The following is a 24,457-nucleotide window of genomic DNA, read 5'->3' on the forward strand; positions in this document are numbered from 1 at the left end:
ACTGCTTTTGCTCTACAATTATAGAACTGAGTTGTTGTAATAAGGGACTGCATGACCTGCAGAGCCCAAAATACTTGCTATCTGGCTCTTTACAGAATACATTTGCCAACCCCAATTCAGAGTAAAAAAAATCAGTCTTTTCCACATGGTCTGCCATCAAAGACATGAATGTCGTGAGGCCTTCTCTATCAGGTGAAGCGGCTGACTGTTGTCAAAGATTTCCTGTACCTAAGAGTCAACCCTCACCGACAGACATCTTAATTTCCATGTCTTTCACCAAGAATTAACATCTACAACAATTGAGAATAAGGCAACGTTCCTTCGAAGCTTGGCTAATTCTACTAGAAACACAAGGAGTGGAATAGCACATCTGAGAAGGCTACCAGGACCAGGATGCCCAAGGCCTCACCCATGTCTATGATTCTGTGCATCTTCCCGGGCTGCTTGTCACTTCCCAGTGCCCCTGCCATAAGATGGGCCCGGTCTCGTGTTTTTACAGGTGGAATTGAGGGGAACTATGTCTGCAATTCCCACACCTGACTTGAGTCCTCCTCACTGACTCTCCATCCTCTCTCCTCTTCCTTCCTGCAGGCCAGATGCAGAGAATCCAGTGAAGGACCCTGAAGTTTAGAGCAAGCTGCCCAATAGAACTTTCTGGAATGATGGAAGTCTTCTATTCTGCACCCGTACAGTAGCTTCTAGTCTTACGTGGCTATCGAGAACTGGAAATGTGGCTAGTGCAACTGAGGAAGTGAAGTTTTGCTTTTCATTTAAATAGCACATACGACTAGTGACTTGCTGTATTGGACAGTGTGTTTTTGGAAGATGGCAGATGCAGATGTTTGGAGAATCCTAGGCCTGAATGTCTGGGTGGAGCCAAGCATAGCCCCTCCCCCACCACTGCCCCCACCCCTTCCCCTGGCCTTGGACTGTGATGTGAGCAAGAAATTAACAGCTCTTTGGATTGGCGTGTGAGAGTTACTGTTTGACCAGCTGGGCTGCCATGACTAATACAGACACATGTCTTGGCAGCCACCTTTATGAAGAAAGGACAATTCAGTCTACTCATCCATTTTACAAGCTCAAGGAATGTCGGGGGCCTCTGCTGAGATCTAGTTTTCAACCTAGTCTGTGGCATTGTTTATCCCGCTTAAAAGATGAAAGAGGTGGCTTTGTGGGCCAGAGAGTAAGTAGTTTTACTTAGCGGCTTGGCCGTACTTGACCCCAGCTATAAGCTAAGTAGGAAGGTTCGGTTCTGTTCAAAACTAAGTTCCAGTCGTTTTTCACAACTGCTTTAAACTGTACGTGTCCTGTTCACGACAGAGAAAGGGCCATCTGGTTTGATGATTTTTTGGCTTGAAGAAGAGAAAACGAAAGACAAGTATAAGCTTTAATACTCAAGAGATCCGATTCTCTGCCGGAGAGGAAATGAACTCCATATCCAGGAGAATTCCACCAGGAAGGGGCCAAACAGACCGTGCTCTCTGGAGGCGTCTCAGCAGTGCTGTGAACACCATTCTAACTCTCCTTTCGGTCATTTCCGAGGGGAGACAGTGACACACCGCTGGAGTAGGACAGCTGATCTCACCTTCTCTGGTATCATCAGAGAGAGGATCTAGTAAGCTTCCGTGCCACGCCAGAAGGGCTAGGATGGCAGAAGCCATCTCATCTGCTGTGTGTGCCTGCCTGTTTCTGGGAGAAGCACCTTGACACCTGTTTTACTGTAAAGAGAACCAACTTTGGAATCAAACAGACCTCTACCAAAATCTCAAGTCTGTCACTTTTACTAACTTGGACAAATGATGTCACTTCTCTGAACATTGTTTTCTTTCATTTAGGGATAATAATAAACCGACGTCACAGAGCTGCCACAAGGATAAAATGAACCGGTGTCTATGGCGGCATTTAGGACAGGGCTTCATACAGAATCCGTGTCTTGGGGAACTGAGGGTTTGGAGCATAGAATTCCAATCCTGGTGCATCAGAGAAGGCTTTCAGGGTGGTCCTGTGGACGAGGATGTGGGCTTATGTGTTAATTAAAACACTGCTTCTCAAACTCCAATGTGTACTCATACCACTTGGGGGATTTTGTTTAAATGCAGATTCTGATTTAGCAGGATTATGTAATTTAAGTGAGCTTCCAGGTAGTAATTTCAAGGCTGCTGGTTGCTGACATCACCTTTGAAGAACAAGGAATCAGAGGTGTGGACCTCACCTGTGTTTCCCTCCTCTTTCACCCACGTAGAAGAGATGTACCGTCTACTTTGAGTAGGGAGGTGGGGGGGAGTGGAGGATAAGGGCGATGCAGAGTCGGCAGACAGAAGGCGAATCTACGCAGATGAGGAAAGAAATCATGGAAAAAGAGACGGATTTGAGGTTTTAAACCCTGACTGGACTTTAAACTCACCTGGAGAGCTTTAAAACTCCATTTTTAAGTCTCACCCCAGGAATACGTATTTAATTGACTGGGATGGGGCCAGATGTGACATATTAAAGCAGATAACCCCTCAGGCTATTCCTGTGTGTAGCCGTAGCTGAGAACTGCTGGCCTAGACAAAAGAGGCAACTTTCCCAGCTGGAAAGAATCAGGAAAGTGTCTTATCAAGACAGTAGATCAGGTTTGGTTTTAGGGGGCTGCTAGTTTAAGGGGAAAAAAGCCTCATGAAAGTGGCAGGTAAGAGCAAGCCAATTGGTTGATACCTTGAAAAATCTGATCCATTTGATGGGTCAAGAACACTCGATCTCTGGGTCTCTGAAATGATAACTTAGCTCTGGGCCTTTGAAGAAATTTGTTTTCCTGTTGAGAAGCCAACGGCAAATGGGAGATGTGAAATCCATGCCACTCTGTTCTGGAATCGGACACTTTTTCTGTCACGAACATTGTGGATTTGATTGTCCTCTGTGTTCACAGAGGCTAATGAATGATTCTCATTGGAGCACAGGAGCCACCTTGGCTGGTGGTAGCCTTACCCAGGCCTCAATCCAGTGGGTCTGCGTCAGGTTGCCCTGAGCCCAGCACATGTGCTCCAATGCACTCTGACCCATGAACATAATTAGTGCTGCTGAGATTGGGTTTTGACTCTTGAAGCCCAGGTGTAGGCTGCCTTCTTGTCACCAGAAGTCAGCTCAGAGTTGGCTCTTGGCCAGCCTTGACACAAAGCTCAGCCCCCTTCCGGGATCTAAGCATGCCAAGTATCTGCGAAAATTGTGGTTTTATGGAAGATTCCTTATGTCTTGGGGTGGGAACCTCATCAGGCACCGTACAGCATTTCCCCTGGACAATCCCGTTAGGTATACCTCTCCCACTGAAAGCCTGCACACACAGCCGATAAGGAGACACTCCTCCATCACAAACCCCTAGCCCCCTCCCAATCTTTTACTCGTCTGGAGCAGAGTTTGGCTCTGTCCTATCTGCTCCACGCTTGGCTGCCTTTACTTACCCAAGCATAGCAAACACGAGGCCCTCCAGACACCCAGACCCGCCTTCTTTAGGTATATGTTATCACCTGTTACCTGGATGTTGAGCAGTTTATTCCGAGGGGTGCAGAGCCGGGCACAGCTTCTGGAAGGAAGAAAAAAGCATAGCAGGTGCAAATCACAGCCAAAGAAACCGCCTGTGAGAAACCTTTGCCTAAAGATTCCCAGGGCCAAGAGCTCTGCTTCGTGACTGCGGGTTGGAATCACAGGGGGAGTTCGTAAAATGCTGGTGCCTGGGCCACACCCCTGGAGATTCTGATTTAATTGGCCTGGGGTGTGGCCTGGGTGTTGGGATTCTTAAGAGTTCCCAAGGTCATTCCTAGCGTTCAGCCAAGTTTGAGACATGCTGTTCCATCCAAGCTGGCTAGTGCCAAAGAGGAAGTAAAAAAGAAAGCTGCGGTCCTTACCTCATTGGAGCAATTTCTTTGTCCTGATTGCTGACCCATTTAGTCTTGTCCTGAGTGTTTTAATTCCTTCAAGTGAGCCCTCCAAGAGTCTACCATCAGGAAGTATAAGCCTACAGAGGTTGAGAACCACTGAGTAATCCTGTGTCTTGGTGAGACAAAGAGGCCATTCAATAGGAGGGCAGGGGCTGGAGTTAGAATTTATTTGTGAGTTAGGATTGAGGAGAAATACCAGCTCCTTGTGTCAAACCAGTATCCTCATTTGCAGGATGCTTCTCAAGCACAGACTACGGCAGCAGAGGAAATGGGTACCAGGAAGCTCCCTTCGCTCTCCTTTTTATGGTTCCTATTCATGTGACAGAAGGCGCTGCAGGAAAATGATACAACAACGACTTGAGAGCTGGAAGGAAAAGGGCAGCCTTGAGAGGTGAGCGCGGGGAGGGGGGGGTGCAGAGAGGCTGGGGAAGAAGCAGAAACAAAGGTAGTCAAGGGGGAAGGATGTCCACTCACCTTCCTCAGTACATGCTGGTCCTTCGAGCGCACCTTGGGTAAATTAAAAGGTGTTGGGACTTCCCTGGTGGTGCAGTGGTTAAGAATCCGCCTGCCAAGGCAGGGGACACAGGTTCAAGCCCTGGTCCTGGAAGATGCCACATGCCGTGGAGCAACGAAGCCCGTGCGCCACAACTACTGAGCCGGCGCTCTAGATAGAGCCCGTGCTCGGCAACAAGAGAAGCCACCACAATGAGAAGCCCGCGCGCAGCAACGAAGACCCAACGCGGCCAAAAATAAATAAATAAATGTCCCCTTGGATGTACCCACATCCCACCCCAGGGACATGAGGAACCCTTAACTCTCTGTGTGTGGATGTGTGAGTGGGGGGGCGGGGGAGAGAGAGAGAGAGAGAGAGAGAGAGGGAGAGGGAGAGGGAGAGAGAGAGGGAGAGAGAGAGAGAGAGAGAGCTAGTAGAAAGCGATCCCCAAAGGCAGGAACAGATCACGAAATCGTCGGACAACAAAGCGGGGCTTCATTCCTTCTGGAACCACCTCTTTTAGCAGCACAAGGTGATGACAAATCCCACCACCTCGGTGAGCATCTGGTTCCTCTTCTGTCCTTCCTGGAAAACTTGGGGTTCTGATATGATGTTTATGAATGTACTTTGCAAACAGTAGACTGCTACCTAAGTGCAAGGGATTATTTAAAAAGTCAGCTTTGCATCTTTATGTTTTATAAGGGTACTAGGAAAACAAGGAGCACAGTATTATAAGCTCTCACATGCATGGTTGAAAGGAGTGTCAGTAGAAGGGAAAACAAAAACATATTTTTCTGTTATTACAAAAGACACGTCATGCGGCAAAAACTTAGACAATTGCAAAGACGTAAAGCCTGAAATGCCTCCTTCCAGGCATACTGGTATTTATCTTACAAGACAAGTGTTTGTGCATATTTAAAATCCATTATTTTTCAAATTTAAAAGCCTCTTTTACTTCAAAACAATACATGTTTCTTGTAGAAACACAATAGATAGTTAAAAAAAGGAAAAAAAATCTATATTCTACTACTTAGGACCTCCTAATCTTCTAGAACTTTAAAAAGTTATGTAATTATTTTTATATTTCATATTTTACCTTTATTTATTATACAAGGAATACACGGTCATTTTATAAAAATTAGATGAGCAAAAGGGAAACTATGAAATCACCTGAAACTCAAACCTCAAAACAATCGATCACAATTTGTAGTATTTTTTGTTACAGTCTCTGGACTTTTAATCAAATATGGGACTTCCCTGGCGGTCCAGTGGTTGGGTCTCCGCGTTTCCACCACAGCGGGCATGGGTTCGATCCCTGGTCAGGGAACTAAGATCCCACGTGCCTGGCAGTGTGGCAGAAAAAAAAAAATCAAATATATGTGTATTTCTGAAAGCATAACAGGTACCCAAAATCTTTTGCAAATATGAACTCATGTTGCTAATTTATAACCTTTTTTCCAAATGGAACAATACTCGTACACATTTCCCCATATCCTACAACTTCATTTTTAACATCTGGGTAGAATTCCATTGGAAGACTGCACTATTATTTATTTAACAGGTCGCCTGATGTTAAGTATTTAGATCATTTGTGATTTTTCTTTTTCCTCTTGGAAACAACACTGTCGTGACTGTCCTTTAACCACATATTTGTGCTTTTTTTGTAATATTTAGGATAAGCTCTGGCAATATCTCTGCAGAATCCTAAGGCTTTTCAAAGAAGAAGATGTAGACTGCTTAGCGTAGTACTTTTGATCATTTCTAACATTTTTGCTTTACACATATTAGAATATATTTATAAATGTAAGATGATTTAATGCCCTGTGAAATATTTAGCCTGCCAACGCTGTCTATTTTTTTTTTTCTGCGGTACGCGGACCTCTCACTGTTGTGGCCTCTCCCGTCGCGGAGCACAGGCTCCGGACGCGCAGGCCCAGCGGCCGTGGCTCACGGGCCCAGCCGCTCCACGGCATGTGGGATCCTCCCGAACCGATGCATGAGCCCGTGTCCCCTGCATTCGGCAGGCGGACTCTCAACCACTGCGCCACCAGGGTAGCCTCCCAACACTGTCTTTTTATTTCAGTTTTCTTCTGATTTAATTTTTCTTTTCTAAAAAATTTATTTATTTATTTATTTTGGGGGCTGCGTTGGGTCTTCGTTGCTGTGCACGGGCTTTCTCTAGTTGCGGCACGCGGGGGCTACTCTTCATTGCGGTGCGCAGGCCTCTCATTGCAGTGGCTTCTCTGGTTGTGGAGTGTCGTAGGGTGTAGGCGTGCAGGCTTTAGTAGTTGCAGCATGCAGGCTCAGTAGTTGCAGCGTGAGGGCCCTGGAGCTCTCAGGCTCAGTAGTTATGGTGTACGGGCTCAGCAGTTGTGGCTCACAGGCTCTAGACCACAGGCTTAGTAGTTGTGGCACACGGGCTTAGTTGCTCTGCAGCATTTGGGATCTTCCCGGACCAGAGCTTGAACCCATTTCCCCTGCATTGGCAGGTGGATTCTTACCCACTGCGCCACCAGGGAAGTCCTGACTTAATTTTTTCTGATTATGTATGTCAGTTTCATGCTCATACAAGAAAATTTGTAGACCACAGAAGCATGTGCATTGGGAAGAAAGAAAAAAGTCTCCTATAATCCCACTACCGAGAGAGAATCGTCTCTCTAGTTACCTCCAGCCACTCCCTCACCATGCATGACTTTATAAAGTCTTTTTCAAAATACTATTTGTAGACTTCTGATTAGGAGGATGCTTTGATGGAGCGTCTAAGTGTTGGCTGTTGTTCACGGAGATTTTAGTCCTGTTGCAATACTCAGAATTGTTTCTTGTAAGTACCTGAAAGAAATATGCACCTGGGTGAGGCCGTGCTGAGATGCTGTGTTCTTCTTCCCTATCTTGGAAAGTACCATGTGGATAGATCCCTAAGGTTTGCTGCAGCTATATGTAGGAACAGGGCATCGGAGGCTTCACCTGGCTTAACAGTCACAGACTTAGATAAGAAAAAAATGTAAAGGCCAAAGTACAGAAGACAAGCGCATATAGGCCAAGGGGAGGGGAGATAAACAGCTCCTTGCTACACCTGATCCAGATTTGATGTTAGAATATTTCAGGCAACAAGGGCACAATTCTCAATCTAGATAAATAAGTTTACATTTCTGACTATAAAATGGATATATATTATAGGAAATACATTTAAAAGGCAGAAAGAAAAACTTATTTCACCGTCAATCCATTTTAAGGCTTTATGTGTTTCTTTCCAGTTTCTCGACGCATGCGTTTTAAGACTAGTTAAAGCTCACAGCTTATATACTGGTTTTGTTTTTCCTCTTCATATTATAGCAGAAGCATCTGCCCATGTCAATAGCTGTGGATGACGATTTCTTCAAGTTCCATTAGTAATTGTATTGCCTTGAGATATGAGGAAGAAACATACATCAAAGACGTCTGTGAGGGGCAAATGCAGTGATAAAGCAAAATAAAATGGTCTACTGTTCCTCTGTAGCTGACAGTGAGAATACATTTTCCTTCCTGGGTTACTAAGCTTTATCTTCCTAAGCAAGATAAAGTGGTTGTTGAATAGATAGGTAAGATTCTGCCGCTGGTAAGTGAGCCTGAGGTGTAAATAAGTTCAGGGGAAACGGCTCCTGCTCTGAAGAGATGGACCCAGGGGCACTCGTCCTCGAGGAGATGCTTTTATGGCAGGTGGTAGGGGAAACACTCTTGGCACCCCCTTTGTGAGGTGGGATTGGGACTTGTGCATGTGGCTTGTTCAGACAAACATGTGGAGACCGCTTATATCTTGTCTCCGCTTTGATCAAGTAACAAAAGTTAAGGTCTAGAAACACTCAAACCATGTTCCCCAGGGCATTACTACTGTTGCCTCTTTTACCACCCACGTCTACCCAGGAGCAAGATGTGGGCAGGGTTACTGCCGCTGGCCCTTGTGTTTCCTTCCAGGGAATTTGAAAAAGGTGCTGCTTCTTCTGTATGGAGATCATTCCCTCCATCTGTTAGCAACTTGTAATGCACCGGTTTTGTTACTGACCTTTGCTAAACATCTTTATAATTAAAATACAAATAGGCAATAACTGCATTGTGAACACTGCCCTCCCAACCTGTCCCTGCCAGTTACGGGGCCATGTGCAGTGTGGTGCAGAGCTGGCTGTGTGGTAGCCCTGCTGACAAGACCAGGTGAGCATCCTGAGCTGGTACTGATTATAACTGGGGTTTGAATTGCTAACACTCTCTGCCCCCCCCCCCCCCCCCAGGCCTGCGAAAGCTACTGCCTTCTATTTAGTCATTGACCAAACGTGGAGTGTTTGCCGTGAGCCAGACGCTGTGCTAGGCCTGGGCAAATCAAGAGATGAATGGGCCATGGCGTTTACCGTCTGCAAGCATACCCTCCACTGGTGATGGCGGGCGGTGGGTAAATGGAAAAAATGCGATATAGGGGAATCTACCCTTTAGATGACTGAGTTTTGGAGCATTCTTCCCAGGGCTAGGATTAGGGTGAGGTGAGTTAGGCAGAGATGTGTATGTGTAGGATAGGATCCTATCCTTAAAACGATATTCTGTTCATCATGGACTTTTTTTGCGTTCATTTTGATTCTTTAATTTATTGCCTAAAAATCTTGATTACTGAGTTTGTGGGCACGCACCCCTGTAAATTTTGCTCCTGAGGCCGAGACCTCACTCCCTTCAGCAAACCTGAACTCAAACCAAACTTTGCCCTCGGGTCACTGAAGGTCATCAACTAATACATACTCACACCAAGGGAGGCAGGGGTGGGGGGGTGTGTGGGGGTCGGTATCGAAGCTGTGTCACCCTCTTGTTTTGGATTTGGGGTCAAGGTAGACTGGCCTTGCCACTAATTTGCTGCATTACCCCAGGCAAGCTGCTTTTCTTCACTTAAGTTCAGTGTCTCATCTGGAAAAACACCAAACTGGGAGAATTATCTTTTTGACACAGACAAGGATGTCTTCTTTTGACAAATAAGTAAACCAGATCATTTCAATGTATGCTACATGCCATATGAGGGAGTGCGTGTGTGAGAGATGTTACAATAGGGGAGCAGGAAAGTTCTCTCAGGGGAGGTGGTGAGCTGCAACATCAACGTTAAGTGGACACCATGACTTGCAATTTGTTTTTTTTTTGACAGCTGATTTTAATGAGCCCTCAGTTTGTGCCTGTTAGGACATGTATAACAACTATTAGGTGTCCGAACTCATGTTTCTCAACAATGCTCTGAGGTTAGGACTCTTCTTATAGCTTTTAAAATTGATATTGATAAGGAGACAGAAGCAACAAGAAGTCAGTTAATTTGGGAAGATCACTCGCTAGCAAGTGGTGGAAAAAGAATGGGAACGTGGTCACGGGGGATTCAAAGCTTGCCGTCAGTGATTACTTAACGAGCATCATCTGCAGAAGTAAATATAGGGCCATTTTTCAGCCTCCTTCTCCTCATTTACCAACACTTAGGAAATACTAAACAGATGCCACGCATGGTGCAGACTTTTAAAAGAGTCCACTTTGGGGGTGATGGGACTTCGGATCGTGCTGCTGGTTACAGGTCTGTATGAATTAGTCAATACTGGCGGAACTGTGCACTAAAATGGGTGATTTTTACTGGAGGTGAATTATATTTTAATTACAAAAAAATATCTCCACGCCCAACCCTCCACCTCCACCCCCTATCCCAGCTACAGCAGCAAGGGCCTGGAAGTGGTGCCTGCCCCTAACTTACGCGGCGAGGGTGAGGCAAGAGATTTCGGGGGCGGGCCCAGGTGAGGGAAGGGAGTAAGCTCCGGTGGGCCGGCCGGGAAGCAGGGCAAGGGAGAAACTAGGCACAGCTGGGCGCCCCCCGGGGAGGGACGGGAAGGGCCCGTGGACCGCGGGGCGAGCCCGGGGAGGGCGGGGTGATGCCGGGAGAGAGGGAGGGACCTGCGGGCGGGAGGGCGAGAGGCACAGGCGAGGGAGGAGGGCGAGGCGTGTGCTCCGGAGCCAGCCTGGGGCTGCGAGGCGGAGACAGACCACCGGCCGCCGAAGGTGCCCGCCCAGGCGACCCGCCCTCGCGGCCGCGGTGCGGACGGACCGACGGACGGCACTGCTTGCAGGAGGCGCCCGGACATGTTCAGCCGGAGCTCCCGGAAAAGACTCTCCAGCCGCTCGGTGAGTGTGCCCCGCCCGAGCGGGGCCAATCCCCGGGTACCCCGGCCCTCCGCGAGCGCCCCTGCCCAGACTCCTTCCGCCGGGCGGCCGCGCACCTGTGGCCCCAGGTAAGCCGGCCCCGCGGGCGGGGGTGTGGCCCGGGCGCACGGGAGCGCTTGTAGGGGCAGAAGGGGTTAAGTCCGGATCCCGAGTCCCGGGGAGAGCCAGACCGGGAACCGTGACCCTGAATGTCACCGCCCCCCCTCCGCACCCCTCCTTTGCCCCTTCCCTTAAGGCAGGTCGCATTCCCAGCACCCAAGCTCCAGCTTCTTGGCGCTCTAGCCGCGGACTTGACTTTTTGGGGCTGTTTTTTGGGGTGTCCCGTGCTGCCCCCTTCCCGGGAGCCGCAGCCTGGTCCAAGGCGAGCGCGTGATGGTCGCTTCTTAGGGACTCTGGGAAGCAGAAAGGTCTTGCTTTTGTTTCTTAGAAACCCGTGACCAAGGTGTCTGGGGGAGACAAAGCCCCAGCCAGGGCCATTTCTTGGTGGCTTAATGCCCGCGCCAGAGACAGCCCGCCTAGACTTCCCCAGGCGAGATACCACCCCAGGGGCACCGGCAGCGCCCCACCCCAAATCCCCTACCTCGGAGAGGAGCTACGGAGTCAAATCAGAGGAGGTGGGGTGGGAGAGGCAGGCCGTCCCGCCCGGGGCACAGTGGGGCTTTGGAGGGAGCCCCGGCGGCGGAAACATGTTTGTGTTGTCTTTTTGTTTTGAAGTTGACCGGACTGGGGCGGATCGAGAGAGGCCAGCCATGTAACGCCTGTGGTGACCAGTGCCCAGGGTTCGCCTTGCATAAATGGAGGTAGGACCCCTTACATGGGATTCCTAAAGACACACCACTGCAGGGGGGAAATCTATGCGTATATGTCATATATGTGTATATATGCACACAAGCACGTTTTTTGCCTTTTAAATTCACACGTAAGTCACATGGAAAGAATGCAAAGGCTGTTCTTTTAAGAGTGGGACTACATCTGCTACAAATATTGAAGGTGGAAGTGGTGACCAGACACTGAGAATGCAGGAGAGCCGGGCTCAGGATGCATTTCCCTGATGTGAAGAGTTTTGGGTCTCCTGCACCCACCCTCTGTGTATCTAAGTCACTCTGTCCCAAGCGATTCAACTTAGGCACGACAGTTTTTCCAAGTGCTGCAGTACAGCATGTGTAGGATTCCTGGGACTAGCTGGTGTTTTCCAATTGTGTTTTTAATTCAGCCTCTGTAACTCTGGGTCCCAACCACAAATCCACCACTGCCTGCCTGTGCTGTGTCAACCCTCTTCGGTGGCCAGATGTTTCTTATTAATGTGCCGTGAATGTTGACTTCCAGGCAGCCCCAGCCTGGATTGGAATGATTATGTTTGGGGGACAAGGGATCTGGGTGCCCTCCCAGTACATCTGGCTGCTGGGGCTCTGGCTGGGAAAAGTTAGGGTGCAGGCTTACAGGCTCTCTGTTTGGTGATATAAAGAGAAGAGATGGATCCTTCTTGGCAACTTCATGAAAAGGCAAAAGCAGTTGCAGGAGAAAATTCTGCAACATTGTAACCCGTTCTCTCTTTGCTTAATGCATCTTCCTCCCCCCCACCCCCCATGTCCCTTTGAAGAATGCCGTTTCTGGATACTGGGGAGAAAGGCCTGCTCTGGTTTGGTTTGGTTTGGTTTTTTTTCCCCCGTCTGTGTGTGCTTCTCTCCTTTCTCCCAATTGGTCATGTGGGCTGGGCACCCAGTTATAAGGAAACTCCCAACCGGCTCCTTCAGAAATTAAATGCTTTTGTTCCTGCCTCTGATGGGTCTGGCAGCCTCTTTGCCTTTGTTTCAGGACACTGACTGCAGCCCTTATGGCTCCCTAGCATTTAATAACTTCTGTGGCAGAGGCAAGGCCGGGCGACCTTATACATATATAATGCGCAGACATAGGCATCCATCAGTCCTGCCGATGTTGTAGCCCAAATAGGTGTGCTCTGGACTGGCCCCTGGTGTGTCCCCAGTGCGAAAGTGGTGATACATGGGAATAGGTGCAGAAGCGTCATTTTTTCCAACCAAATCCGGTGTGAGCGCTGCTGATCAGTTCCTGTTTGAACCGTCTTGTGCTCTGATGGGGGTGGGAAGGGCAAGGGTGATGGACAAGAAAGTGATTTCCGGCTCCTCCCCTGTTCTGGAGCCTTTGGGTCAACTTCTGACCAGAGGCCTGTGGGGCAATGGTACAGTGTGGGTGTGCACCCAGGTTCCCCTCCTTGCGCTCTTTGTGACCTCTGACCTCCAGCCAGTCACTCTGCCTAGTTCTCAGTTTCCCTGTTCCGTTAAGTGGGAATAATTATGGTACTTAACCTCACAGCTTTATTGTGGAGATATTGAAAACACATCGTTGGCCCCATACCAGGCACACAATAAACATTAGCTACTTTTGTCAATTATTTTTAGCTTCCTCTCAGCTGTTGCCCTGGAGGAATCATAACTAGCTCGCTTGAGGCTGCTGGGTATCCCGGTCACTTTAGACGGTCATGACCACAGCTTTCTAGAGACCCTTAAGCCGTTTTAACCCAGCTGGTTTTGTGAGGGGAAAACGAGCGTTTGATTTTCAGCCCATTATGGAGCCTTTCTTTCGGAAAGAGCCTTTCATGAGGCTGAGATGGGTTTTCATGCAGAAGCAGTTTCTTCCCTAGCAGCAGGAAAGCCTCCATGAATGCGGTTTTTATGGTGTTTCCACCCATTGCTGGAAAGGAAGCAGATCCTTGCTTTTTGCCCCCTCCTTTTCCCTCGTGGGCATGTTTTGGGTGACCTTTTCGAGAAGGGGGACAACCATTTCTGGGTAATGGCACAATATTCTTTTTGGCAGTTTGCAATCCACAGTATGCTCCGTTTCCACTTCTCTGACTGGGGTGGGGGGGGGCACTCTGGGCCCCTGGGAGAGACAGTTGAATCCGGATAGGTCGAAAGGCTAGCCTGACCCAGGCCGAAAGGCTGCCTTTGGTCTGTTGCAAGGAGAGTGAATTTCCCTTGCCCCCAAGTACCAAGGCACCCTAATTATTACCACTTATGGGTGTCAGCTTGTGCTTCCACATGCTCCCCGTCCAGACTGTTGTCCACACAGCAGGCAGCTCCTAAAAGCAGAACGGACTTGGACTTGTGCTCCTGCCTGCAGCACGAAGGTACTGAAGTTCTCGGGAGGAAGCCGGTTGTAAACAAACTTGGCTTCCCTTTCTGGTGTGCTGGAGAGAGCTGGGGCTTTGAAGTCCGGAGGGAGCAGGGCTGTGGTCTTGCTCTAGTTTTGCCAAGCTGTGTGACCTTGGGCGAAAGACTCAGACTCCCCGAGTTGCATTTTCCTCAGCCGTCACGCTGGGATCTCTCCACTGAACAAATAGTTGAGGGCCTGCTTGTGCCAGGTGCTCCGCTGTGCCGGGGATACGGCAAAGAACAAAATAGACAGGATTCCTGCCCTCGTTCCACAAATAATTACAATTTAGATAAGGTGGTCCAGAGAGGACTCTCTGAGGAGGTGACATTTGCACAGAGACTTAGATGAAGCAAGGGAGGAGGGTCCTGTTGATTCAAACCTGAGGCGGGAACCGGCCGAATCACCCCTCTCGTCTCGTGAGAGCCTGTTAGAAATGTGAAGCCTCAGGCCCTGCCCTGGACTTGCTGAATCTGACTTTAGGCCTTAACAAGATCCCCAGCTGATTCATGTGCAGGGCAAAGATTGAGGAAAGCTGAGTTCCAACACCTGGCACTGCTTCCGCCAGCTGGCTCTCTGCCCTCTGGGGCTTCTGTGTGTGAGCAAAGATGCCTGAGGTTCTGTGGAGGGCTGTTATCTTTTATGCAGATTTTCCGGAGGGCTCATTCTCCTTCCCCATGTATATTGGCACCCACACCTTTAGGTGGCAGATGTGGGGATTTTTAGGATTTTTTTTAAAAGAAACCAAAAAAACGAAACCCACAGGAGTTGCATGTGTTGGAGGGGGCTCGTGGTCGTCCGCCAAAGCGCTCTTCTCAACCTGATGTAGGGCAGCTGGGGGGCAAAGATGGGCGCTGCTTCCTACAGGTGACCTGGCCCCCAAAAAAGCAGCCCCTCAAGGCAGCCCAGGACAAATCCCACAGTGGCCGGGCTGCTGAGGGAATTCTCATTAATAGGAAGATTAAGGCATCTTTGTGGACCGTGGCCAGAAGAAAGTCATTAATAACTAGGCACTTAGTGTACTGTGCCACGAGACAGCTTTCTGAGTGAGGATTCATTGGACTTGCTTGTTTGTACCCAGTTTGAGCAGGGAGGGGGAAATAGCCATTTTTACAGTGACGCTTTGCCCTTTGAATGCCTAGGCACTGAGGAATAATGATGAGAATAATGATACCAAAGCAACACCAGCAGTGATAAGGCTGTGTTTGTACTTACTCTGTCCAGAGCCGTCTCCCCACCTTTTTATCGATACGTACATTTGTTGCATCCTCACCGAAACCTATGAGGCAGATGTGGTGATTCTCCTGGTGAGAAACCGAGGCTCACAGTTGTTCAAACAGTGGCCCAAGGTTTCCTGGCTACTGAAAATGAAGCTCGGATTTGGCCCTACAACCCAGGCTGGTTTCCCTGTGACTCCCTGCCTCTTGTGACTTCTCTATTCTAAGGCAGAGGTCACAGACTAGAGGCCCTCGGCTCACATCCAGCCTGTGGATGGGTTTTGTTTGGTCTGCACAGTGCATTAAATGAGGGGCTTTTTCTAACATTAAAATCCAGGTTTCCAGCTTCTCTTGAAGAATCCAAAGATGTGGTAACATGGGGCCGATTTTCCTATGCGGCAGTGGTTGGCAGCACACAAGAGGTCTCCCTTTAGATGGGTGTGACCTTGACTCACCTTAGTCACCAACATTGCAGTCGCATTCGGGGACCTCTTCAAACACTTAGGTGACCTGTCAGGTCCTGGAAGTGATTGGAAATTGTGAACCCTAAATGAGTATTCTCATCTCTCCAAAAATCATATTAGAAAAACAGTAAATCTTCTGTCATATTAGCTGCCTTTTTTTTTTTTTTTTTTTTTTTTTGCGGTACGCGGGCCTCTCACTGTTGTGGCCTCTCCCGTTGCGGAGCACAGGCTCCGGACGCGCAGGCTCAGCAGCCATGGCTCACGGGCCCAGCCGCTCCGCGGCACGTGGGATCCTCCCGGACCGGGGCACGAACCCGTGTCCCCTGCATCGGCAGGCGGACTCTCAACCACTGCGCCACTACGGAAGCCCTAGCTGCCATTTTTAAAGCGTTGACAATGCCAGGTGTGTCTCACATCCTTCCAGTCTTTCACTTGCAACAGTCCTTGGAGTTGGGTGCAATTATTTACACCCCCTTCTGATAGTTAAGGAAAGTGAGTTCAGGTTAAATAACTTGCCTAAGGTTCTGCAGCCCCTTAGTCAGTGGGGCTGTCTGACTTGAAAATTCTGTGTTCTGGACCAGAAATTCTCAAAGTTGGCTGGCATATGAATCACCAGGGGATCTTGTTCAAATGCAGATTCTGATTCAGCAGGCTTGAGGACGGAGGACTAAGATGCTGCATTTTTTTTTAACAAGCCTCCAGGTGTTGCTGATGCTTCTGGTCCAGGGACATACTTTGAATAGGAGCTGGCAAACTCTTATTTGGTCCTGCTGGCCACATCAGACCCTTCACCTGTTTTGTATGATTCATGAGCCGTACATGGTTTTAATTTTTTTTTTTTTTTTTTTTTTTGCGGTATGCGGGCCTCTCACTGTCGTGGCCTCTCCCCCTGCGGAGCACAGGCTCCGGACGCGCAGGCTCAGCGGCCATGGCTCACGAGCCCAGCCGCTCCGCGGCACGTGGGATCTTCCCGGACCGAGGCACGAACCCGTATTCTCAACGACTGCGCCACGAGGGAAGCCGGTTTTAACATTTTTTAATGATTGGGAAAAAATCAAAAGAAGAATATTTCATGACATATGCGAAGTCTATGAAATTCAAATTTTAGTGCCCATAAATTGTTATCTGAACAGAGTCACTCCCACTTACTTACATATTGTCCGTGGCTGTTTTTGACCTACAGCAGGAGAGTTGAACACTTGAAACAGAGAACGTACAGTTTACAAAGCCAAAAACGTTTACTCTGTCCATTTACAGAAAATGTTTGCTGACTCCGGGTCTATACCACTAGTAGGGGAATATGCAAGTAGCTTCTCTTAGTTTTAGAGGAAAGGAATCTGAGAACCTTTTGGGAGGCTCAGAGCTAAAGGAAACATCCCCTCCAACCTGGATGAGAATGGTGCTCAAATCAAAGGCAACCAAAGAACCGGGGAACAGACTAAAGCCATTTCTAAAGGGCATGTGGAGATGAGGCTGGCAGGACCAGATCAATGAACCGCCGGTGGATTCTAAGCTCCTTGTAATCCCTTTAACGTTTCAGCTTTGCTGATAAATGTAGATTTGACTCTTGCATTAAAAGGCTGGCTTTCAGAACAAGCCTCCCGGAGTTGCACTTTGATGAGCGGCTGATACGGAAAGCCTAGAGCAATGGTAGCCTTGTGAAGTCATTTTAATTATGCAGAGTGGTTAGTCTGGGGACAACGGCTGCCTTTCCAGGCAGGATGCTTGGACTCTGAGCGGCTGTTCCCCAAGCAGCGCTCACTGGGTCAGCCAGGAGTGCGCCTTGAAAAGCATCTTTCCTTAGTTGCCCTGGTAATTGTGTTGATTGATGACTGGGGTGGTAATTTGGGGAGATGCCGGCCTGGTTTCCTTTAGTGGTTGTAATTTGGCTGAGAAATGGGTTCCCACTGATTTTTTTTTTTTTTTTTTGCTTGGGCAGGAAAAACCACTCTGTCTCAGTCAACTGGTATGCCAAGAAAAGGGGGAAAAAAAGGAGGGGGGGTGCGTGTGCATGTGTGTGTCCACGCACACGCGCCTAAGACATTCTTGGAATCCTCTAGGTAGGGAAAGATGCTTAGCAGCTAAGAAATGCTGGTTGGCTCACCTTCCTTATGTCATTAGCATTTGATAATATGCCCAGTAGAAGCTGAAGCACCTAAATAGAGGTTTTTCTTTTGAGGAAATATATATGTTCATCCCAAAGTATCTGTATTATCTCTGATTTTGAAATAAGACATGGCTATTATAAAAAAATTTAAAAATCACGGGCTTCTCTGGTGGTGCAGTGGTTAAGAATCCTCTTGCCAATGCAAGGGACATGGGTTCAAGCCCTGGTCCAGGAAGATCCCACATGCCACTGAGCAGCTAAGCCCGTGCGCCACAACTACTGAGCCTGCACTCTAGAGCTCGTGAGCCACAACTACTGAGCCTGCGTGCCACAACTTCCAAAGCTCGCGCGCCTAGAACCCGTGCTCCACCACAAGAGAAGCCACCGCAAGGAGAAGCCCGTGCACTGCAACGAAGAGTAGCCCCTGCTCCAGCAACTAGAGAAAGCCCGCACACAGCAATGAAGACCCAACACAGCCAAAAATTTAAAAAAAAAACCACGAAATTTCAATTTTAAATCCATAAATAAAGTTTGAATGGAACACAGCAATGCCTGTTCATTTAGCATCATCTACGGCTGCTTTTACAGTAGCAGAATTGAGTAGTTGAGACAGCCCTCATGGTCCACAAAACTGAAAGTATTTACTATCTGGTCCTGTACAGAAACAGTTTACTCACCTCCACATCTAGAAATATATGTTGTTTATGGCTTGGGATTTATTTCTTCAGGTTCATTCAAATTATTATTTATTAACAAGATTTTATAGAAAATACACATTCCACATATGGTCTTTTTTTTTTTTTTTTTTTTGGCGGTACGCGGGCCCCTCACCACTGTGGCCTCTCCCTTTGCGGAGCACAGGCTCCGGATGCACAGGCCCAGCGGCCACGGCTCACGGGCCCAGCCGCTCCACGGCATGTGGGATCTTCCCAGACCGGGGCACGAACCCGTGACCCCTGCATCGGCAGGTGGACTCTCAACCACTGCGCCACCAGGGAAGCCCCTGAATTAAATATTTTTGGTTCATGACTGCTTTGGCTGTTTTCCCTTGTTCCTCATTATGCACCATATGACAGTAGCTTTTCTTATGCTACGACATGCTGATGTGGAGCTCTTGTCAAACTGTCCTCCAAAGAGATGTTGCCAACTTCCACCCCCGTTCCTTAAAAAGTTGGAGTGTATTTGTGTGTTTTCTTTGGGCTGAAACTTTGAAACATCTCAGCTTTTGGAGCAACCTGGCAATTAATCCTTGTTTAATCACCCTGAGTGACAATTCGTACCTAATGAATAGTGAGAAAACACAGAGCACTCATGTCAATCATCTTTTTTTTCAGAACACATTTTATTTGTCTTTAATTACCAAAGTGATAGCCACATTCTGTTGAAAGGTTGTCATTCATCCTTATGCTTCTGTTGTTTAAGGTTGGTGGGATGAGGGGAATCTAATGAATTTGTTATTTTGTGGTCTCAAAAAGCTGGAAGATTATCCTTTAACTCTGCGATTAATGGGTATCCCAGAGGGAATTTCCTGTGAACTGAGGGAGCATTCCCTAAAGGGAATGATTCCTAGATCATTGAGCATTTTGAAATCAAAAGGATTTTACCTGCATTGTATATGAGAGAGCCATGGGGGTTGAACGCTGGGAAGAAATGTGTATTTCTAGGCGGTGTTATAAAAATTTCTGTGAAGCTTGTAAGGGCTGCTGGGGGGAGCATTCTAGCTGTGTGGTTAAAGGGACAGGCTTTGAAGATACTTTGCTGGAACTGTAGTCTTGGTTCTGCCTCTTACAGGCAGAGTATCCTTAGGAAAGTGACTTAACCTTTCTGAGCCTTTCTTGGTTTTCTCACCTGAAAACCTATCTTGGTTTTCTCATCTGCAGTGTGGGAATAATATTACTTATTACCATGAGGTTATCTTACGTGGTTATTGTGAGAGTTAAATGGGATAATGTGTGCCTTGTGCCTCATCGGGCCTGATGCGTAATATGGGCTCCATATACGTTTGTGGTTGGAAGAAGGGTTAATGGAAACATAATTAGATAAGGAGCAAGAACACCTGGGTTCCAGGGCCCTGACGTTGTAGGTTATGTGACAGAGAACAAGCCACTTCCCCACCATGAGGCACAGCTCTTCATTTGCTAAAAATAGGGGTGATGATTCTTGTCTTAGGGCCTTAACTCAGAGAAGAGATAGAGTCGAGTCCCCCCTGATGTGAGGATTTAGGGTCTAAGGAATGAGACTTCCTGATGGAATAGCAGATTCACATGGCTCATCACAGACACACCTGGGGACATGTACACTTTAGATGAAATGGAGTTTAGAAGAATTGGACCTTATACCCTCACAGTCGCTTTGTTTCAGTGAAATATGCATATGATGTTTGTAAAAACAATTTGCAACTTGTAACAGGAAGAGGACAGTTAGACGCTGCCCTTGGGGTCAGTATATAAAAAGGGGCTTTTTTGTGCCTGGCACGCATGAAAATTCATGTCCAAGGTGAATACCACACATTATCAAGGCAGTACTTAATTCATTTTACCCAAACCTGCTTAATAAGTATGAATTTTTGTGGCGCCTAGTGTGCCATGCTAAACACTTCCGTTTACCCAGTCTCCAGTCCTTAAGCAGAAGCTTCCTTTTCTAAGCCATGAGAAACAAGGATATTTATACAATATTTGAACCCAAGATGATACCCTGGAAGCTCCTGAGATAAGATCTGGACTATACCTACATTTTGTTGACATTGTACAGGATCTAAAATTTTGATTAGTTGCCAACCTGTGGTTTTTTGGGTAAAAATTCAGATTTAAGGTTTTCTCTGGAATAATGAAAAAAATTATGAAAATTTCGGGCAATTCGTCTTCCTTCCATTGTTTTAGATAGAACACACGTGTTCGGCTTTTTCCACAGTCCCCACCATTCCCTATTGTTTACCTGACCTGCCTCACCCATTTACTTTCCTGGCTGGCTGCTATAGTCGTCTGATGTTGTGACTGCTGATTTGAAGAAGTTGGTGAGGGAATATGTACTATTGGAAGGATGATAAGAATGGAATAGAGGTGCCACTTGGTGGGAACAGCTGTGCTCTTGAGCAAAACATCCAAGCAGCTAAATCCTCCCTGTCCTGGAGATGCTCTTGGGATGGAGCTGATATGAATGAGGACGTGCTGTGTGCTTGGCTTCTTTCATGCATCACCTCTTGTCATTCTCAGAACAATTTTCTGAGGCATGTACTTTATCTTCTCCTTTCTAAATCTGAAGAAACTGAAGCCCAGGAAAGTTAGGTAACATGCCCTAGGTCATGCAAGTAATAAGTAGTGGAGTCAGGATTCAAAACCAGGTCTTGAGGGCTTGAGATCACAAATTCTTTAACCAAGAGAGACTCTTAAGCTTTGTCATTTTGACCCTCCTGGTCTAAATATAAAACAGTACCTTGGCAAAAACAGAATCTTATATTCTCACTGGCCTAGGGATGAGATCTAACTGTTGTCAGAGATCTGAAGAACCCTAGGCTAGTTGGCTTACTTGAGGCTGGGGTCTTAAAGGTGAAACTCCGATAAAATTAGAGGGTGTGGTGTCGAGCTTATTGGGGTATCCGAAAGGTGAGAAATTGAATTAAATATAATGCGATTTCCAGTAAAAGGCTACTTGCAATTTTCTAATCAGATCTGCATACATTAAAGGAGGCTCGATTCAGCTTGTTTATAGCTTTGGTGTTAAATTGGGGGCTCTGGGGAGTTTGTGAAAGCAGGCAGGTGGGGGGCATTCTTCAGAAATGCCATTTGCATGTTTCCTAGAGGAAACATCCACCAAAGGGATCAGTCAAGGGGGGCAGTTTACAGTGCATCCCTTCAGCAGCCAATTTGAGGTCAAAACAAGCTAAAAATAAAGAAAATGGTCATTATCCAGTCTTGGGACCTGTTTTTGAACTTCTCGCCATTGCTTTACCAATTCTGACACCATGTTGCAAAACAGACCCAAGCACATTGGACCGTCAGAAGGCATTTAATGAGAACATTATTTGATTTTATGTTTGGTAAACTACTTGGTGGTGCAGAAACTGCTTTCACAATTCTTTAAAACTGACTCATTATGTGTACATGTAACACCCAGAGCGGGTCCTCCAAGTTTGCATGCTGAGGAATTAGGCCTCCCGGGGACTTATTAAAAGAATGCAGGTGTTTTCTTTCTTCAACGACACTATGAAATGACTTTAATAATATAATTTCTCAAAGTCTTTTGTTCCGCAATCAGGCACCCAGGAGTGCGCCTGTCATTTGCATCCTTGATGACTGGGCCTTTGGAGCTTCTCCAGCTACTTAGTGAGTTGTTTGGAAATCATAACGACAGGCTTCTTTCATCTTTATGAAGCCCCAGATTTGGAGACAATAGATATCTGGGAGAGTCTCCATCATCTTGGGTCTGGAATATTTGGAGCCACAGGGAAGGACACATACGTATGTTTTCCTCTGCTCTGGGAGACAAAAGCATTTGATAGGTGTGTCCACCTGCTAGGGATTTTGGATAATTTTTTTAAAACTTCAAAATCCTGGTGATAACAGCGTTTTAAGGCAGTTTTATTTATTATTTTACATTCATTTTGATCCAGTTGTTGCATAAGTGTGCAGTGTAGACAATTTGGAAAATTCAGCAATGTGAAATGATTTATTTAAAAAAAAAAAAGAGCATTAACTCCATCACATGAAGAGGAAGGAGTATAGACCTCTTAGCTTTAGGGTGTGATTTCCTTCTAGTCTATTTTCTTTATGGTAGAGTTTTATGTAGTTGTACTGGTTTTCTAGAGCTGCTGAAACAAATTACTACAAACTGTGTGGGTTCAGACAGCAAAATGGATCCTCTTACAGTTCTGAAGGCTGGAAGTCTAAAATCAAGGTGTCGGCAGGGTTCGTTCCCTCTTTCGGCTCTGAGGGAGAATCCATCCCTTGCCTGTCTTAGCTTCTGGAGACTCTTGGCAGTGCTTGGCCTTCTTGGCTTACGCATGTGTCACTCCGTTCTCTGCATCTGTCACCACAGTGTTCTTCCTCTGGGTTTCTGTCCCCTTCTCTTCGAAGGGCTTGTCATTGGATTTGGGCCTACCCTAATCTAGGCTGATTTCATCAACTTAATTATATCTACAAAGACTCTTTTCTAAATGAGATCACTTTTAGAGATTCCAGGTGGATCTTTGAAGGGACCACTATTCCACCCATTATAATAATTCTGGAAGTAAAGCATATATATATGTGTATATATATATATATATGTCACATATATGTAAATACATATACACAGTTTCATATTTGTAAGCAGTGTGTCCAATTTGGACTTTCTAAACGTGTTATTTGTGAAAGTACAGTGGTGTGGGAGGGCTGGGCCTTGACTCTGGGGCACCTTTGTGGGAAATACAACTTACTTGTCTTTTCTGGGCCAGTTACATGTTTGCAGCAGGACAGGATTGTACAAGCTGCTCTTAGCAGAGGGAACTCAGATGGAATTTGCTGCCCGTATTGATGAATTCAGCTGTCTGAATCAGTTGACCCCTGGGTCACCCTATGAAGTCCATCCATCTTCTTTGAGCTTTTGTTGGGCCTTGCCAGGGAGATGTATAGGAAATGAAGTGGTAGTGTGTAGACAGTTATTTGTGGGAAGAGCTTCTCGCCCTAGGGCCTTTTAATTAATCTCTAGGCCGTATAACCGATTCGCTTTCAAAAGGAAAAAAAAGTGGGCTTCCTTAGAAAAGGAAATTCTTCATCATCCTAGAAATAGGTCCCACAAAATCCTGCCCGAGCTGATTCACTCTATCCCTCCCCCGTCCTTATCCCCCTTGCCCCCTGCCGCTTCTCCGTAAACGCAGAAGAACTATAGCATTGATTGTACTTCCTCATTCCCTGATGTCTGTTAAATCCAGCATGAATGGATCTAGGCTTTTCAGAATAAATTATGTGAAATAAAAATGAAAGCAAATTATGATTTTTTTATCATCATGTTAGCTATCATGAATTGAACATTTACAATGTGCTAGGGACATTATATTCTAAGCGTGTTTCTTGTATTCTTATTTAATTCTTGAAACCTGTTACGAGAGGAACACCATCATCCACGTAGGTTTCATGAGGAAACTGAGAGCCTGCAAGTGAGTTACTTTCCCAGGGTCACGCAGCTAGTTAGTACTCAAATCAAGGTTAAATCTTACAACCCTGACTGTTGTTTGGGTTCTTAAACACCATATTATGTGCCTGGCTCCAGAGGATTTTTTTTTTTTTTTTTTTTTTTTTTTTTTTTTGCGTTATGCGGGCCTCTCACTGTTGCGGCCTCTCCCGTTGCGGGGCACAGGCTCCGGACGCGCAGGCTCAGCAGCCATGGCTCACGGGCCCAGCCGCTCCGCGGCACGTGGGATCCTCCCGGACCGGGGCACGAACCCGCGTCCCCTGCATCGGCAGGCGGACTCTCAGCCACTGCGCCCCCAGGGAAGCCCCCAGAAGATTCTTATTGATTCTAAACCATACTTTTCACGCTTCCGTATTCATCAGAATCACCTGGAGGGCTGCTCCCCTCCCCCCTCTCAGAGTTTCCCATTCATTATATCTCGGTTGATGCTTAGAATTTACATCTAATAAATTAGGTGCTGCTGTTGTTGCTGCTATTGCTCCAGGGAACACAGTTTGAGAACCATCAGTCAACACCGTAGCCTAGCCCTCCAGGACTTACATAGTCACATCAGTTTATCAGACCAGATAAACACGATTTCAATGACTGTCAAGTGTAGCAGTCCATACACTTTCTTATCACAAAGTAGTGTACGTTACTCTTACGTGGTTGGTATTGATGTTGAGGGCTAGGAGTTTAGATTGGACAGAAGGTCCCCACCTCCCACTTAAGCTTTAGTAGGT

The 24,457-nt window shown here is 47.0% G+C and overlaps 2 protein-coding genes across 4 annotated transcripts in view; both read left to right on the top strand.

Moving 5' to 3' along the window:
* Positions 1–2,053, top strand: part of ADAMTS9 (ADAM metallopeptidase with thrombospondin type 1 motif 9) — a 226,863-nt gene extending 224,810 nt beyond the window's left edge. Inside the window, exon 41 of one of the 2 annotated variants that reach the window (XR_010842518.1) lies at positions 592–2,053. The gene's annotated coding sequence lies outside the window, so the exon portion shown is untranslated. The remainder of the gene's footprint in view (positions 1–591) is intronic. The other variant, XM_059075759.2, reaches the window with a different exon arrangement.
* Positions 2,054–10,398: 8,345 nt separating this feature from the next.
* Positions 10,399–24,457, top strand: part of PRICKLE2 (prickle planar cell polarity protein 2) — a 349,942-nt gene continuing 335,883 nt past the window's right edge. The window contains exons 1-2 of one of the 2 annotated variants that reach the window (XM_059075783.2): positions 10,399–10,572; positions 11,326–11,411. In XM_059075783.2, the coding sequence (XP_058931766.1) occupies positions 10,531–10,572; positions 11,326–11,411 (128 nt within the window). In that variant the 5' untranslated portion in view covers positions 10,399–10,530. Of the gene's footprint in view, positions 10,680–11,325; positions 11,412–24,457 lie in introns of both variants that reach the window. The other variant, XM_067043732.1, reaches the window with a different exon arrangement.

This window comes from Kogia breviceps, chromosome 10 (assembly GCF_026419965.1).
Source record: "Kogia breviceps isolate mKogBre1 chromosome 10, mKogBre1 haplotype 1, whole genome shotgun sequence".
NCBI classification, from domain to species: Eukaryota; Metazoa; Chordata; class Mammalia; order Artiodactyla; family Physeteridae; genus Kogia; species Kogia breviceps.